This window comes from Pseudophryne corroboree, chromosome 1, assembly GCF_028390025.1.
Source record: "Pseudophryne corroboree isolate aPseCor3 chromosome 1, aPseCor3.hap2, whole genome shotgun sequence".
NCBI classification, from domain to species: domain Eukaryota; kingdom Metazoa; phylum Chordata; class Amphibia; order Anura; family Myobatrachidae; genus Pseudophryne; species Pseudophryne corroboree.
In genome coordinates, this window is record NC_086444.1 from 861,463,304 (window position 1) to 861,482,370 (window position 19,067).

The following is a 19,067-nucleotide window of genomic DNA, read 5'->3' on the forward strand; positions in this document are numbered from 1 at the left end:
CTACTTGGTCAGGGGCAAACACGTTTGCTAAATTCTACAAATTTGATACCCTGGCTGAGGAGGACCTTGAGTTCTCTCATTCGGTGCTGCAGAGTCATCCGCACTTTCCCGCCCGTTTGGGAGCTTTGGTATAATCCCCATGGTCCTTACGGAGTTCCCAGCATCCACTAGGACGTCAGAGAAAATAAGAATTTACTTACCGATAATTCTATTTCTCGTAGTCCGTAGTGGATGCTGGGCGCCCATCCCAAGTGCGGATTGTCTGCAATACTTGTACATAGTTATTGTTACAAAAATCGGGTTATTATTGTTGTGAGCCATCTTTTCAGAGGCTCCTCTGTTATCATGCTGTTAACTGGGTTCAGATCACAGGTTGTACGGTGTGATTGGTGTGGCTGGTATGAGTCTTACCCGGGATTCAAAATCCTTCCTTATTGTGTACGCTCGTCCGGGCACAGTATCCTAACTGAGGCTTGGAGGAGGGTCATAGGGGGAGGAGCCAGTGCACACCAGGTAGTCCTAAAGCTTTTACTTTTGTGCCCAGTCTCCTGCGGAGCCGCTATTCCCCATGGTCCTTACGGAGTTCCCAGCATCCACTACGGACTACGAGAAATAGAATTATCGGTAAGTAAATTCTTATTTTTTTCTTTGCATCATGTGCTGTTTGGGGACTATTTTTTTGAAGTGCCATCCTGTCTGACACTGCAGTGCCACTCCTAGATGGGCCAGGTGTTTGTGTCGGCCACTTGGGTCGCTTAGCTTAGTCACACAGCTACCTCATTGCTCCTCTTTTTTTCTTTGCATCATGTGCTGTTTGGGGACTATTTTTTTGAGGTGCCATCCTGTCTGACACTGCAGTGCCACTCCTAGATGGGCCAGGTGTTTGTGTCAGCCACTTGGGTCGCTTAGCTTAGTCACACAGCTACCTCATTGCGCCTCTTTTTTTATTTGCATCATGTGCTGTTTGGGGACTATTTTTTTGAAGTGCCATCCTGTCTGACACTGCAGTGCCACTCCTAGATGGGCCAGGTGTTTGTGTCGGCCACTTGGGTCGCTTAGCTTAGTCATCCAGCGACCTCGGTGCAAATTTTAGGACTAAAAATAATATTGTGAGGTGTGAGGTGTTCAGAATAGACTGGGAATGAGTGGAAATTATGGTTATTGAGGTTAATAATACTATGGGATCAAAATGACCTCCAAATTCTATGATTTAAGCTGTTTTTGAGGGGTATTTGTAAAAAAAACACCCGAATCCAAAACACACCTGAATCCGACAAAAAATTTTCAGGGAGGTTTTGCCAAAACGCGTCCGAATCCAAAACACGGCCGCGGAACCGAATCCAAAACCAAAACACAAAACCCGAAAAATGTCCGGTGCACATGTAACCCAATTGCAGTGGGATAGAAAAAAGAGAGAAAGTTGCACTTTGGTACCTTTCACCACTCCATAAAGTCATTTTTCAGAGTTAGGTGTAAGTACTGCACTTCAGGTTGCAACGAGTTGGGTATGCGTTTCCACCGCTGGGGATCCCGACGGTCAGCATACCGACCGTGGGATCCCGGCGGCGGAATACCGGCTGGGGGCGAGCGCAACAAGCCCTTTGCGGGCTCGGTGGCGAGCTGCGATCGTCACAGGTTCTATTCTCACTCTAGGGGTGTCGTGGACACCCATGAGTGGGAATGGTCACTGCTAACATGCCGATTGTAGGGATTTCGAGGGGGGCGGGCTGTAGCTGTCGGTAATGTGACCTGCAGTCTCCTGACCGTCGGTCAGATAACTACATCCTGGTTGCGACACCGAAGTATACATTCCCTTAATATGTAGACAGCGGAGAATAGTGGTAAAGTAATGGTAAAATTGCTCCATTGTGTATAAGCATTAATACAACATTTGTGGTTGTAAACTGGAGATAAAAATGTGGAAATACAGTATAAAGCGCATTACACACCATTTCATCTTCACTTTCTGGTTCCTTCATTTCTAGAGAGTACTGTAGCTCCCAAGGGGTCTATTAATGAAGCAGTGAAAAGAGTGGAAAGTTGAGCCAGTGAAGGAGTTGCCCATGGCAAGCAGTCAGTGTTTAGGTAACATTGAACTGCATTCTATAAAATTATACGTAGTAGCTGACTGGTTGCCGTGGGCAACTTCTCCACTTGCTTAGTGCTCCACTCTTTTCATTGCTTCATGAATAGAACCCTAAACATGTTAATGTCAAATTTACCTATTGTATAAGTAAGCAGTGGCAGTCTGTGGCAATGTAGACAGACGTTTAATTTCAATCTATGAAAATGTAATCTGCAATTCACTATTCAAGTACACATTTTAGGGTATGTAACTGAAATTGAATACTCATAACACACTTTTAGTGTAGTTTTAAAATAAGTATAATTGCTAATTTCTTGCTAATTCATTAGAAAGTATGCACCCTTTCATTGTATTATTGTTTAATATTTTGTTTAATACTATTTGGGGGGGAATTAAATTAAAAAAAGAAGAAACATTGGGAGCGAGAAAGGACGTTTTTTTGTGATGTTTCCCAATGTTTCTCCTGTATTCTTTTTTGGGGATGGGCAATCCCAAAAAAATACCTTTTCTACCGAAATCACACAGGTTCAGTGAAACCTGTGCGTTTTTGGGAGAAACATACTAGTTTTCGGACAATTACTGAGCTGTTTTGTGGGACTTGTTTCTCCTGCCTGAGGCTGGAGAAACATAATCCCCACTAAAATGCGGCCTGCGCTAGATTATCGGGGATAATTGAACCGCTGGTAATTGGATTCCCCCCTTAGTGTGTATTGGGAAAAGGAAGATGCGCATCAGGTGCTCCCCAGTTTTATATCCACAGTTCTGCCTCTGTATATTATATATAACCACTGCAGTTTGTGCATAACTAGGACAGTATTCCTTGCTTGCTAAGTCAATTTTACATGCAATATTTATTATCCAAGCAAAATCGTAATAATAATAATGAGAATAATAATAATAATTATTATTATTATTACTATTGTTTTCTTAGTTGCAGAATAAAAAAATAAAAATCATTTTATTTTATTTTTATACAGTAAAGGACAGAGACAAGACATTATTTTACACAGTTAGTGAAAGTCCAGCACCCCCTAAGCTCCACACTTCTCTGCTACCTCAACAATTTTTTCCCCCATTTCTGCCTGAAACTTTATTACACATACTTTGGTGACTCAGCTACAGTTATTTCTCTCTGGCTCCTCTCCACAGACATGCTGGAGGGAGCAGATCGCAAGGAGCCGTCGACATTTACTTTGGGTACTGCTTACTAAATTTGTACAGAAACCAGAATTTTGATTTGGTTTGCTGAATCATAAGAATTAAGCTGAACTCAAATCTTGCCATCATTTGTTAGGGGATGCATGTATCCAGGCAACCACCATTTTTGAGTAAAGCTGAAATTCTATGTAATATCTAAATACAGTAGTACATATATTACTGCTGTGCTCCAAAAATATACACTGAGGCTTTATGTACATTAGTGTATATAGTTTTTAGTATATATTTCAGTTGTAAAACAAATCCTGTATTTGGTTTAACCCCTTAACGATTGAGTACCCGTTGTGACCTCTTGACCTCATCTTCATTATTTAAGCATTATCCATAATAGTAAATAAAGGTAGAAATGCAAGTTTGGTGAGTACAGTAGGTCATCATTTATTGATAATAAAAAAAACGTATGGTGGCATAGAAAGGACGGACAGCTATCAGTGCTAAGACTAAAAGAATACAAACATAAAATAACATCAGCATGCATTAGGGGTGACAGCCCAGCCTAGGTACTCCAATCAAACATAGCAAACATTTCCTCTACACTCTGACCAGTGTATCTGCCCAACAGGAAGGTGTCAGCCAAAACTATACTGAGAAGAAGACTACGACAAACTACTGTACAAAATACACAGTTACTAGTTGTTCTTTCGCACCCAAAATGAGCCAATAATTCAACAGCAAAAAAAAAAAAACCTGCCAAACGAGGCCAACCCAAGCAATGAGGAGAGTGTGGGTGGGAATTTCCAATAGTATAAATGCATCAGACCAGGAAAATCCATATTAGACTCTCAAAGTCTTAAACCACTCCCACACAAAATCCATTGGATGAAAACCTGTCATTCAACTAAACCAACTAGTCAAACACACTTAAAAAGCAGACATCCAAGCAAAATTTACCGCAACCGTGGAGTATAGCAGTCTTTGTTTAGGCTTAATACAGCCTTCTGTTATTTGAAACAATTTACAACCTATTCTGTTTATGTTTAACTTCTTTAGAATGTCGTTTTATAGCATAATTAATATGTAAGTATTAGTTACTAGTCAATAATCCTCATGTCTCCAATTCAGAGGCTTATAGGTGAAGCTGTAGCATAACACATCTTTTTGTTTTCAGTTTCTGTGAAGAAAATGTATGTTTAATTTCTGTATATCATTGATGTTCTAACTATAAATTTGGTTTCTCCCAATAACATATTTACTATACTGATTTTTTTTATTTTCTTTTTAAACATGCAGGATGAGTATAAGCCGGAAAAGGCACTGTCTGAAGATGATTTGAAAAATGCTGTTAGTGTGCATCATGCTCTGGCTTCAAAGGCAACAGATTATGAGAAGAGACCTAATGTTCTCAAACTTAAAACTGCAGACTGGAGAGTCTTTCTCTTTCAAGCACAGTAAGCATTATTCAGAAACAATGAACTGATTCAAATGTGTCTGCAATGTTTTAGATTTTAATTGGATATCTTTCTGGAAGACTAAATTGAAAGTCAGATGGGAATGTATTGTCGCACCAACTTTTATATATATATATATATATATATATATATATATACATTATTTCAATGTCGGTGGGGATTCTTGTCAAATTTGAAAGGGTTAGTGTCAGGTTTTCTACTTCTACAAAATGTCTCTACATTTTAATAAACAATATTTTAAATTAATTGCCATATTTTTGTTAGGGATCTCCACAAGGGAGTCTTCTGCCTAAACAAAACCCATTGTTCCCTTAGTGCCTGATATGCAAACTGGTACTTAGGTGGCCACCAGAGCTTATCATCTAGTCATAGGGGCTTACTCAATTGGCTGGGCACTGCAGGATTATTACCTGGAGGGGTAACTGCAGACAAAGGCAGAATGGTACAGAAACAGATAACTGGAGACTTGACTGTGGAATACAAAGTGTGTTCAGGATACTGGAGCACAATATGACAGGAGATCGCTAGATATTGCTGGATTAGTTGTACAGTAACACGGCAAGGACACAGTTAACTGGAATACCAATGTAATGCACTAGGTAGGATCTGGACACCGGAACTGATAGTTGCAAGAGCTTTATAATGAGGCATTATGCAGACAGTGGATGTGAAATTAATTATTAGACTTGTACAAATCCAGAAAAGCAGCTCAATACTCAGGCTTTGATAATATTGAGATGAGGAATACATATATAGATCTGTATCACAACTTAGAATGTAGTTGCAATGGTTAAATACAATGGTTAGTATTGTCCACAATAAATATCCTCGGCATTAGAGATATACACAGACATAAATTATTATAGCTGCAGAAGTAATAAAGTATGATTCAGGTGAACCGCAGTAGAAGTCCATGAAATATTCAATTGCCAAAGAAATCCAGTGCAGCAATGGCTGTGGTAATTCAACATGGATTCCAACAGAGACACAGGTGGAACTAGCAGCAGTTAATAAATGCTCAGATAACACTGCAAACACTATGAAGCAATTGAGGCAATACTTGGAATTTCAGGTACTTAGCTGAGAAGATAGTTTTAGGAACACAGCTAGGCAATCAGGAACTGTTACAGGAACAGGGACTGCATGACAAGACTCAGACAAGAAACTGGAACTGGCCAGGCTGAGCAGGACTGGCTGCCTTTTACCAGGAGCGAGGACCAATAGGGAAAAGCCAGACACATAATTAAAACTTGATGCAGCTGAGAAGCTGCACATACTGTACTTACACGCATTCCGGCTGCTAGGCAACATCTGGGACCAGGAAACAGTAGGGCCAAGAGGAGTCACAGTTGCCCAGCCACTGCCGGGACCAAGACGTGACATCCCAGTTGCCTAGCACTGGATGAGCCATGGCGGTGGCTCATAGCAATTTTATTTTCGGACACTAAAGTGATGGGTTAATTAATGTAGATTAGTCATTCTCAAACCGAAACGTGATTAGGTGCGGTAGAACTAGCCTCTACATTTATGAGCTCTGGTTTTCCAAGATAAGAACATCAGAAAGGATGGTGAGGTGGGTTTGTGGTACCTGGGCCTCCCCTATAATTTCATCTGAGATACATTAGAGGTGGGGCAAAGGGATTATGCAGGCCAATAGCTTCTGTTCTCCACATGGTAACACAACTCCTAGGCTAAGTATATATGCCACCTAGCAGTGAGGTGCAGTGAGGTCAGTGGCTGGGAAGGCACTGGCTAGTATCAGAGCTAGATTTACACACACAGTCACTTGACTTTTGCTGAAACTATGAACACAGCCAATGGGAGGTCTGTGCAGACACATACAGAGAATCAGTTTGTGCAGCCTAGAGGGGGGCAGAAGAGAGGACAGCACCAGGGCCTAAAATTACACTACCTGGTAGTGAGCAATTAGAATAAGATACTGTTTTATGAAGCTGTTTGGTGGAGGTGAGAGATAAAATAGAGGGAACAATTGATGTTTCCTTGCAGATGTCTGACATTCAGTAAAAGATAACTGAGCAGTTATAATTTAGCTCTTACATGTTTTTGACTGTTGTCGGGCCACGGGAGAGGTAAGCCGCACGGGGGTGTAGAAGGGGGGGGATTGGTGTTAGGTTTAAGCTGCGGGGAGGGGGCTGGGTTAGGTTTATGCACCCCCGGGGAGGTAAACAGTATTGCGCTAATTGTTTGGTTTTTATCATGTTATCTTATGTTTCAGAACTTCACTGTAATATGACTGTTGTAGTAAGACCTTTTTAGCATAGAAATGGCCTAATTTATACATTGGAAGTACTGTGTACAGTCTGATATTAACAGTCAACATACATTATTTGTCTTCCCACCTAAAGACTGCGTCACTGTTCTTTATGGATAAATCACTACTGCCTCACAGTTCTTGTCAATGTAAATTGTGCTGCTAAATTTAGCTGATAAATAAATTGTACAAATAAAGTTTAGTAAGAAGCTTGTGTTCGTACAATGAGCTGACACAGTTATATATTGTTCTTATTTCCAGGAGCACTGAGGAGATGGATTCATGGATAAACAAAATAAATTGTGTGGCAGCAGTGTTTTCAGCTCCACCATTTCCAGCTGCTATAGGATCCCAGAAAAAATTTAGCCGCCCGTTACTGCCAGCCACCACTACCAAACTGTCTAAGGTTTGTAATTGAACACATGCCTATAGCACAGAATGTTATGTGCTATTGTACAAGAAGTACTCTTTTCCACTTTAATTGGCTATTTAGAATGATTCACGTAACAGTGTATTTCAAGCTCAAATTAATTATTTTCACAAATGCACAGAACTGCTAAAAATATTACAAGTTCAGGATACAGAGATGCCAGCCGCATAACATATTTATTGTTTTTAGCCGCCGCCTTAGCTGTTTAAAGTTTTTATTTTTCGTAACATCATTTATTTGTACTTTTATCTGTATTACATTTCTAGTAGATAGTTGTCTAGATCATAAATGTAGATTTTTTTGTTATTCAGTATTGGCAACTCTTGAAAATATTACGGTTGTTAATATTATTATTATTATTAATAGTATTAAAAAACATATTACTACTAATGGGCAGCACATATGGTGTAATGGTTAGCATTACTGTCTCACAGCACTGAGGTCATGTTTTCGACTCCCACCATGGCTCTACCTACCATTGCCCTATGTGTGGAGTTTGTATATTCTACCTGTGCTTGCGTGGGTTTCCTCTGGGTACTCTGATTTCCTCCCACAATCAAAAAATATACTGGCTCCCCCTCTAAAAAAAAATGAACCCTAGCGTTAACGTGTGTGTATGTAGATGTGATAGGAAATTTAGATTGTAAGCTTTACTGGGGCAGGGACTGACCAAATATTCTCTGTAAAACACTGCAGAATATGTGGCCCTCATTCCGAGTTGTTCGCTCGCTAGCTACTTTTAGCAGAAATGCAAACACAAAGCCGCCGCCCTCTGGGAGTGTATCTTAGCTTAGCAGAATTGCGAACGAAAGATTAGCAGAATTGCGAATAGAAATTTCTTAGCAGTTTCTGAGTAGCTCCAGACTTACTCCTACACTGCGATCAGTTCAGTCAGTTTCGTTCCTGGTTTGACGTCACAAACACACCCAGCGTTCGCCCAGACACTCCCCCGTTTCTTCAGACACTCCCGCGTTTTTCCCAGAAACGCCAACGTTTTTCCGCACACTCCCATAAAACAGCTAGTTTCCGCCCAGAAACACCCACTTCCTGTCAATCACACTCCGATCACCAGAACGATGAAAAATCTTCGTTAGGCCGTGAGTAAAATACCAAACTTTTGTGCTAATTTACTTGGCGCAGGCGCACTGCGAACATTGCGCATGCGCAGTTTACGACTAAACGCTCCGTAGCGGAAAAAAAACTAACGAGTGAACAACTCGGAATGACCCCCAATATGTGGCCCTCATTCCGAGTTGTTCGCTCGCTAGCTACTTTTAGCAGAAATGCAAACACAAAGCCGCTGCCCTCTGGGAGTGTATTTTAGCATAGCAGAATTGCTAACGAAAGATTAGCAATTGCTAACAAAAGATTAGCAATTCTGCTATCAGCAGAATTGCTAACTAAAGCAATTTCCTTGCAGTTTCTGAGTAGCTCCAGACCTACTCCTAGATTGCGATCACCTCAGTCCATTTAGTTCCTGGTTTGAAGTCACAAACACGCCCAGCGTCCGACCAGCCACTCCTCCGTTTCTCCAGCCACTCCTGCGTTTTTACCTGGCACGCCTGCGTTTTTAGCACACTCCCTGAAAACGGGCAGTTTCCGCCCAGAAACACCCACTTCCTGTCAATCAGCAGAGCGATTGAAAAGCTTAGTTCGCCTGTGAGTAAAATAGCATAGTTTTGTGTAAATTTGCTTAGCGCGTGCGCCCTGCTGTGCATACGCATGCGCAGAACTGCCGGATTTTAACCTATTAGCAATTCTGCTAAAATTAGCAGCGAGCGAACAACTCGGAATGAGGGCCAGTGTGCGCTATCTTAAGAATAATACCAACAAAATTAATGTTTATCTGTTTTTTTTTGTGTTTTTTCCCCCCAAAATGACTCAAATCACTTTAGATTTGCACAAAAGAAACATTGAAGGCAGTCTCCTCTAGGTGCGCAGTGGTTACAATGGGTGAATACAAAATGTGAAATACAAAATACAGGACACCGTACTCACATAAGTCATCAATTCCACAGAAAGTCCATTCAACCCATGAATGTATCAGGCAGTCAGCCATCTTGTGCGTACTACATAAGTTACAATTGGCGCAAGATATGATTATACCTTTGGGCAGTACAAATTACGAACAAGGTTCTTGTTCAGCCTACCCATGAAAGTAGCAGACAAGGCGGTCATCTTGGTCACACTATAAGTGGGGGAACTACCAGTGCATTGCACTGGAGTCCGCAGCAATGAAAGGGCTAGTAGTTGAGGACATTAGCAGTAGTAATAATGAGTCTTATCAACTCATTACAGTATGCCTGCCAGCCAGTCAGTCAGTTAGTCACTGTGGCCCTGTATCGAAGGAGGAGTAATTCTTGCCAGAGGAGAGGATGGGTAGCCCTCTCCACCCCTTATGGGACAGCTTCTGTAAGACCAGGCTGGCCCCTTCTTCCACGCTGAACAGCAGCTCTCTTTCCCCTCTACACTGCCGCCCTCTTTTTTTAATCTGCTTCTTCCCGTTCACAGGACAAGGCCTACTCGTTCTTTCCCTCTACCATGCTATCCTTCTACCCCTCTAAATTGCCATCGTAAATTCTGTTCCCTCCTGTCCAGAGGACAGGCCTGCCCCCTCCATACACTCTATCCTGCGTCCTCAATCTACTTTGTCTGGTGCACAGTAAAACAGGGAAGCTGGTAAGTTCATGTAGAGGGAGGCACTATTTGATTTTAATGTTGTTGCGGAGTGTAGTCGTGTAGTGCTGCATATAGTATGTATGTAGTGCAATGTATAGGGCGGAGAGTGACGTAGTACAGCATATCGGGGATGTAATGATGTTGTCCAGTGTATATGGGAGTTGTAGTGATGTAGAGCAGAGTATGGTGGGATGCAGTGATGTATTGCAGAGTTTAGGTGGATGTAGTACAGGTGTTTAGTATGAAATACCTACAATCAAAATGCCGATGGTCAAAATACCGACAAGGTCAAAATACAGACATTTAAAATGTTGACAGGTCAAAAAGTCGACACACGTTTTCATTGGTTTTTTTTTGTGTGTATGTCAACTTAGGTCAATATGGACACCGTATAAGTGTACCATATCCCCTCGCATGGCAAGTGCAGCTTTGGGCACTATTATATTCCCCCTCCAGGTCCACTGGGATGGTAAAGTATGAACAAGTCGGCCTCAATCAAAAAATCATGAAAAACTTGTGTCGACTTTTTGACCCGTCGACATTAAAAATGACAGCATTTTGACCATGTAGGTATTTTGACCTTGTCAGGATTTTGACCGTCGGTCAATGGTTGTCGGTATTTTGACCGCCGGGAATTTGATTGTAGGTAAAGTGACCGCATTCCGTTGTGCAGTGCATTGGGGGGATGTAGTGATGTAATGCAGTGCATAGGGCGGTGGTGTAGTGACCTAGTGCAGTGTATAGGGGGATGTAGTGATGTAGTGTAGCATATAGAAGGTGGTGTAATGCAGTAATATAGTGCAGCGGATAGGGGGATGTAGTGCAGTTATGTAGTACAGCGATGTAGTGTAGTGATGTAGTTCAGCGCATAGGTGAGATGTAGGCATATACAGATGTGTCTGCATACATCATTGCTGCAATCCCACCAATCAGCCCCTCTTTGCACGCCAGGTCCCATGAGACTCTGCTTGTGTTGGGTTTCTTTTTTTGCCAAAAATGAATCTTAGTCTCAAAGCGATGTAACTACAGTAGGATGCATCAGGAGTGCATATTAATTTGATAAATGACACTTGTACTGTATATCTGTGTGCGACTGATCACCCGATATCAGCTGACCCGTCTGATGATTTCATGCAGTAGGTGAGTATGCAGGGGCATTCATTGATGAAAGGCTTCAAATGCTCCTGCAATGGTTGTATCCAGAGGAATCCTCTTAAATCCTGCTTACAAAATTTTCATCCCCGACCTCCGGATCCCCTTGAGGAACACACATTGAGCAGAAAGTAGCTCACTGTGTTGTACAAGGATCTCAAATGCTGAGGATCGGAAAGTTTATTTGGTCTACACAGTGATAATCCCAGCGTAAGACAACAAAAGCTAATATTTGATTGGTTGATATGGTTTAACAAAACTGCACTGTTGAGTAATATTAATATGCAACTCTCAGTGACTTATATAAGAGAATTGAGAGAATTTTTTGTCCTTCAAATCCTGCATGGAGAAATATTAGGTACTGTACGTGAACGCTTAGCACGCGGTGACTGACCTTTGCCCATAACAGGAGATGCGTTCTCACATTCTTAGTGTACATTATTTCTCAATAGTCAGTTTATCACATAAATCAGTGCTGCTTACTAGGAAGATTTTGCATGCAGTATTTCTGGTGTATCCACTGAAATTTCTCATTTAATGTCACTGCGAGTCCTGATTTATTAAGCAAGCTGTCAATCTTCTGATTTCAGGATGAACAGCTGAAGTCACATGAAACAAAACTTAAACAAATCTCCACTGAGTTGGCTGAGCATCGTTCCTATCCACCTGACAAGAAGATAAAAGCCAAGGAAATAGATGAATACAAGATGAAAGATCACTATCTGGAGTTTGAGGTATGTCGTCTGAAATGTAATAAACACTGAAGGGTAAGTTCACCCTATTCCGTATACTAGTTGGTCTTGTTTCCCAAGTTTGCTTTGAAGTACCTGGAACTTGATGTAGTTAAAATGCCGGCTCTCGGGATCCTGACGTTCAGGTTACCGACGCCGGAATCCTGACAGCCAAAAATGCTGTCAGCCGGATTCTCAGCGCAACAGTGCTATTCACACTCGTGGGTGTCCACGACACCTATAGAGTGGGAGTAGATCCCGTGGTGAGCCACCGAGCCTGCAAGGGGATTCTTAGCGCTCACCCCACTGCTGGCATTCTGGCGGGCTGTAGTGATATCCCGCCCGCCGGGATAACGTATCACACCCCTGGGAATCAGAATGGAAGAAATAATGAGAGGTTCTGTTATCTTATTAAATCAAAAGTCCCAACTATTTAGATGGACAGTCCTGACTGTCAGGACTTTGGAATTGATTGCCTGGATTGTTGTGAAGCATGTACTGCATGGTGATGGGGACCACATGTAGTAGAAATATGGGGTTGTTTTCCGATGAGGGAAAGTGAAGTGCCAGGCAGCCACTCACCCATGCCACTTCCTCCAGTGTGCCATCACTTTGTGGCAGTGCCACAGTGCAACAATGTTGGGTGTTATGGTCAATGTATGTACAGATATGTATTCTTTCTTAGTTGCAACGCAATGGGATGCACCGGGAGACTATGCTGATTAATTTGATAATGACACTTGTATATCTGTGTGCGACTGAGCTCTGAATCTGTATACAAAGTGCTACAATGTAGCAGCCCCAGCTTTTTTCCAATACAAGTTCTGCTCTGCTCCGTATACAAATTCAGTCACACACAACATACAAGTGTCATATATCATATTAATTAGCACAGTCTCCTTGTGCGACATTGTAGTCACATTGCATGGCTACTAAGACTCATTGTCTGCAAAAAAGACGCCCGATGTTAGCAGAGGTGTACAGGACCTGGTGGCTTACCCCCGCCAGGCATCTTGCGCTGCCTGGTGTACTGAGGCTAGATATCTGAGGACACATTTGTTTTATAGCACTTTCTAATGGTGCATACACACTATGCAATACCTCATACGATCCTGCTGATAACGGCCGGTTCGTTGCGATATTGTATGGTGTGTACGCTCGATACAGGATATGATGCGCGCTCCCCCGAGTCATATCCTGCATCGCACCGACGTGCAATATTGCTTGCAGCATGCCTCTGCAACTCCCCTCCATCTCAGCCGACGATGTTAAATCGAGCGAACATTGGGCCTAATTCAGACCTGATCACTGCTGTGCGTATTCGCACAGCAGCTGATCAGGTCTGAACTGCACCGGCCCCGCAGTGTGCCAGTGCATGCAAGACAGCCGACGGCTGCCTCAGCCTTGCGATCGACAGTCAGAGGGGGTCTCTGGGGGCGCGATCCGGGCAACACAGGCGTGCCTGGACCGTTGGGGGGCAGGCCGTGGCGACTGCGTGACGTCACATGCAGCCGCTGTGACCCTCACAGCGACGAGTAGCTCCCGCTAGCGCACAGGGGTTGCGCTGGTGGGGAGCTACTCCTAAAGTTCAAAAGCATCGCCGCTGTGCGATGCTTTTGTACTTGCGCGGGGAGGGGCCTGACATGCCCTGTGCTGGGTGTACCCCCGCATGTCAGTATGCCTGATCATAGATGTGCTAAATTTAGCACATCTACGATCAGGTCTGAATTAGGCCCATTGTTCTGATGTGTACACAGCCTAATACAGTACATTATTAGAGATGGATGGATAGATGTGTGTACATGCATGTGTTTATGTGCAGCATCTTTACAAAGAATTACGCAACATGCAGATAGTAATGTATGAATCACACACTTGAGATTTCTCACTTTGTTTAAAACATGCAGCTCTCCTTTTAAAAAGTGTGTTTTTTCTGTTGAAATGGCATTCTCGCCCCCTTTGTTCATGCTGAGATACAGTGGCTAAATAAGCATGTTACTATGCTGTTGCTAAGGTTTCTAGCACTTCAGGAATCATCTTTCCAGCTTTTGCTTCTTCAGAAATGTTAACTTGTTTGTGGGGGGGGGGGGGGGGGTAGTAGCATAGAATGACAAGGGTTAATAATTTTTATACAAATATATATCATTTGTTTCATATAGGATGATAGCATTTTTTTTTTAATGAAGACCTTTATAGGCTGAGTAAGGAAATTGTGGATCCACGCTGCTGTGTGCTGAGTTGTGCAGTGTGGCCAGGGAGGCGCTTAAAATACAATTAAAATAAAATACAAAATTTATTTTTTTCTAAGGTGCATGGCCGTGTCTTCTCTGATTAGTCCATACCCCCTGAAAAGTACCTGGGCCCAGCAGGGGCATGCTCCTGAGAGTGGGTGCCTCTCATTTGCTAGACACGCCTCCAAAGAGGCTGTGGTCAGAACCCCTCGAGGGGCAGTGGACGGGGCTCAGGAAGTTGTTGTACCGGGGCCCATGATTTCTCTTGGCAGCCCTGGGTAGGGTATATAGATGGTAAGCTCCACTGGGGCAGGGACTGATGTGAATGGACAAAATATTCTCTGTAAAGCGCTGCGGAATATGTGTGTGCTATATAAGTAACTGGTAATTAAGAAAATAAATAATATTTTGTTATACCAGTATATATTTGGATTGTGGGAGGAAACTGGAGCAAATCTAGTGCATGTTGGAGAGATGGCTGGGGGTTTCACAGAATGGGCTATTGGGCACGTCACCATCGCTGCAATTTACGAAGATATGGTTCACAATTTTTCTCTGTTTCGTACACCAGTCCTCCTCTTGTGTTTCCCGGAAAGATCAATACGCCTTATCTCAAAGGTTTCCGGAAAAGGCAGTGATATGCAGATACTGTATAGATGCCATATTTATTACATCACACAAAAAAATTATTTAAAACTGATATTAACACCACACAAATTTAAAAGATTGTTAAAAAGAGGAAAATTTGCCACGCAATTGTGGCATAGACATTCACAATACGACTGCCCGCTCAGAATGGTGGAAAGATTGGACCATAACGGTTGTTAGGGACAGCGTGTATTTCCAGTGTACCTCCCAGCTGCAGCAAGGGGAATTCTCTGGCCTCAGGTCCCTTTTACATGCTGGGTTAGTCCAAATGCATCACCATCCATGCGTGGGTGACCCTGGACCCTGTCCAGGGTCACCCACGCATTCCGACTCGGGTCTTTCTCAAGGTCAGCTCCTGATGTGCACATCAGGAGCTGACCTTGAGAAAGTCCCTGCCTCTTTTAGAATACCGCACTAGCGGCTGTGCGCATTATTGGAATTTCTTAATCTGTGTTTTATATTAAAGAGATAGTTGAAAGCGTCAGGGATTCAACAAGTCCAATGTTAGTATCTACGTCATACTTCTCCATGCTCAACCCTGGTAACAAGCATCATTTCCTCTATCTCATGTAAGATGAGTCTCCGGGACCTGAACCAATAGAAGGGGCAGATCCCAGAACAACATGAGGGGCAATTTATAATAGCTTGCGAGATGCAGGCTGTTCAACAATTTCTGTTAGTCTGCCCTGGTTTTGCCTTGTAAACAATTGCCACTTTAAAATACAGGCAGACTCACAGAAAATCCCTACCAGCCTTCACCTTGCAGGCTGTTAAATATTGCCTGAGATGTAATCTGTTTCCATCTCAGATGGGTTGGAGGAGCAGAGAAGGCAAACCCAGGATGCCCTGACAGTGACATTACCAGCACTGCGGTGTCTGGAGCAATGCCAGCTTAGGGTCGCCACTGGGTACCCCACTGGAGGAGAGATTGGGAAGCACCCCACAGGGTTGCACGACTCTTCCGAACCTAAAAATGGCACTGCACATCACGGAATTGCCAACTCGGGTGGCACAGCCAAGCTGGTTGCATCAGTGGTAGTTCTGTCCCTTTTGCTCCCTTTTTGCTTAATTGCTTAATTTGCCAAAAATAATGGTGATTCACCTGTGTTTTACTGTGTTTATCATTCTTTAAAAAAGGCTTATGGAGTAATCACGGGTTTGTTGTACCGGTTTCCATAGCTTGGCAAGAGGAACACTAGTAATCATTTCTATTTTAGAACATTGAAAATTCCTTTATGGTTGCCAAAATATAAATTGTCTCATGATTTGTTTATGTGCTTGAGTGCTGCTAGAAACAGACATGTTAAATACTAATTATACAGAATCATCAATTTGACTACAAGTATTTAATTATGTACAACTTAAAGTCACAGGAGGGTTGCATATTTCACTGTTCACTATTGCTTTAGGGTTCTACCTACACCGACCTTCATTCTGTCATAGACTATATCATTTTAAAACTTTTTAATGTGCATTTTTATTAAAACATATATTCTTTTTCTTTTATAAAATAAAGCTATCCTTTACTTTGTAATCTACAGTCTAAACAGTTAAATAATATGTAGTCCAATAATGACTGTGCCCCTGCAAAATATTGGCATATCTAGTTTAAATAATATTTAGTTTTCTATTGTAATATAGCTTCAGTTTATTATGGTAAATTGATTTAATTAATTTAGGGACTGGACTCTTTGAAGCATTTTATAATAGCAGAGCTTTGAAGAGAAAACGCCGTTTCATAGATTCTAATCTCTAGGTTGCTTTACCCGCCATGCCTTCAGCTGTGATAATCTGTTTCTTACTGCAGAAGACATATATACTGTGGTTTAAATCACCAGTCCCACTTAGCAAATCTTATTGATATTACACTAAAGCTGCAATCTGCTCTGCAAGCTTAAATACACCATGAAATAAAACATTATGGTTTTTAGCAACAAAAACATACCTTGCAGGATATGTTCCTGTCTTTGTGGTTTTGCTTTTTTTGGCGTTTGGTTCTTAGGGTCAGATAGTAGTGTCCATTGATAATAATGGGGACTGCAATCTGCAGTAGACTGTGAAATCTCCTGCAATAGGCTGAAATACATGTGCAGTATGAGCGTAAGAGTTCCCGTGACATTCACTTTATTATAATATTTTTCTTTGTTATACCGTCAATGGAAGGGTGCACACAGGTTTCACATAAATCTTGCCTTGTGACCTGATCGGAACTCCCTACCTGTCTACTGCATGAACTGTGCAGGCTCCCAGGGGGGAAGGGGAAAGTGGGATGGGGGTAGGGCGAGGCAGTAGAAAATACCGCGTTCAAAGAACGGGCCAATGCTGAAAGAGCGTCAGAATCCCCTAGCTAAAATACACAGGGTCGATAGGGATAAGCGAGGTCTATGCACATAACGATACACCACACAAAGTGACAAAATGTCCGAGGCACATGAACCTCCGCCTTGTAGCATTATGTGCATAGACCTTGCTTAACCCTATCGCCCCTGTGTATTTAGCTAGGGGATTCCGACGCTCCTTCATCACTGCCCCGTAGCCTGCAAAACCTATGCCGTCACTCGCTCCTTAGCTGAGTGCTGACACAAGGCGGATGTCCATGTGCCTTGGACATTTTGTCACTTTGTGATGCGATGGGGTCTGGGGTATCGTTAAGTGCATAGACCTCGCTTATCCCTATCGACCCTGTGTAGTTTAGCTAGGGGATTCTGACGCTCCTTCAGCATTGCCCCATGACCTACAAAATCTGTGCTGTTACTTGCTTCATAGCCGAGGGCCTCCATGGGGCAAGGAGTCACAGGCGGTAGCCATTTCAATTGAGTCTGCCCTGCTACAGAATTGTATGTATACCGTATGGTGCATAGAACCTTAACAGTACAACCGCTCCTGCAGCTTTGCCTTGGTTTATGTGAATAACTCCCTCCATGTCTACTGCATGACCTGTGCAGGCTCCCAGGGGGGAAGGGCGATGGGCTAGTGGGAGGCAGTGGAAAATACTGTGCTTTTGAAATGTAAGTACTGTAAAAGTCAGAGTCCCCAGTATGTTCTTCTACTGTACTAATTAGCAAGAACAGCTTGTAATGTACAGTGGCAAGTTTAATCTTTCTATGTATAATGGAGAGATAAAAGCTCCTCCTTAAGTTTCTAGATGCCAAATCACTGTCCTTAGTATCTCTGTACAGTATGTTCTACTAGTGTACTAATTAGCATGAACAGCTTTTAACTGGATGCCAAGTCACCGTACTTAGTATCTCTGTACAGTATGTTCTATTAGGGTACTAATTAGCATGAACAGCTTGTAACGTACAGCGGCAAGTTTAATCTTTCTATGTATAATGGAGAGAGATAAAAGATCCTCAGTAAGTTCCTGGATGCCAAATTACCGTCCTTAGTATCTATGTATAGTATTTTCTACTAGTGTACTAATTAGCACAAACAGCTTGTAACGTACAGTGGCAAGTTTAATCTTTCTATGTATAATGGAGAGAGATAAAAGCTCCTCAGTAAGTTCCTGGATGCCAAATCACCGTCCTTAGTATCTCTGTACAGTATGTTCTATTAGGGTACTAATTAGCACGAACAGCTTGTAAAAGCTCCTCAGTAAGTTCCTGGATGCCAAATCACCGTCCTTAGTATTTATGTATAGTATTTTCTACTAGTGTACTAATTAGCACGAACAGCTAATTAGTACCCTAATAGAACATACTGTACAGAGATACTAAGTACGGTGATCTGGCATCCAGGAACTTACTGAGGAGCTTTTATCTCTCTCCATTATACATAGAAAGATTAAACTTGCCACTGTACGTTACAAGCTGTTCGTGCTAAATAGTACCCTAATAGAACATACTGTACAGAGATACTAAGTACGGTGATTTGGCATCCAGTTAAAAGCTGTTTGTGCTACTTAGTACACTAGTAGAACATACTGTACAGAGATACTAAGGACGGTGATTTGGCATCTAGGAACGTCCAGAGGAGCTTTTATCTCTCTCCATTATTCATAGAATGATTAAACTTACCACTGTACGTTACAAGCTGTTCGTGCTAATTAGTACACTAGTAGAACATAGAGTACAGAGATATTAAGGACGGTAATTTGGCACCCAGGAACTTAGGGAGGAGCTTTTATCTCTTTCCATTATACTTAGAAAGATTACAATGGAGAGTGATTAAAGCTCCTTTCTAAATTCGTGGATGCCAAATCACTGTAC

General features: G+C 42.3%; 1 protein-coding gene across 7 annotated transcripts in view; it reads left to right on the forward strand.

Moving 5' to 3' along the window:
• Window positions 1-19,067, forward strand: part of PSD3 (pleckstrin and Sec7 domain containing 3) — a 1,004,314-nt gene that overhangs the window by 929,660 nt on the left and 55,587 nt on the right. For all 7 annotated transcript variants that reach the window (XM_063919992.1, XM_063919993.1, XM_063919994.1 and 4 more), the window contains 3 exons: window positions 4,535-4,692; window positions 7,247-7,391; window positions 11,837-11,980. In XM_063919992.1, coding sequence (XP_063776062.1) covers window positions 4,535-4,692; window positions 7,247-7,391; window positions 11,837-11,980 — 447 coding nt within the window. The remainder of the gene's footprint in view (window positions 1-4,534; window positions 4,693-7,246; window positions 7,392-11,836; window positions 11,981-19,067) is intronic.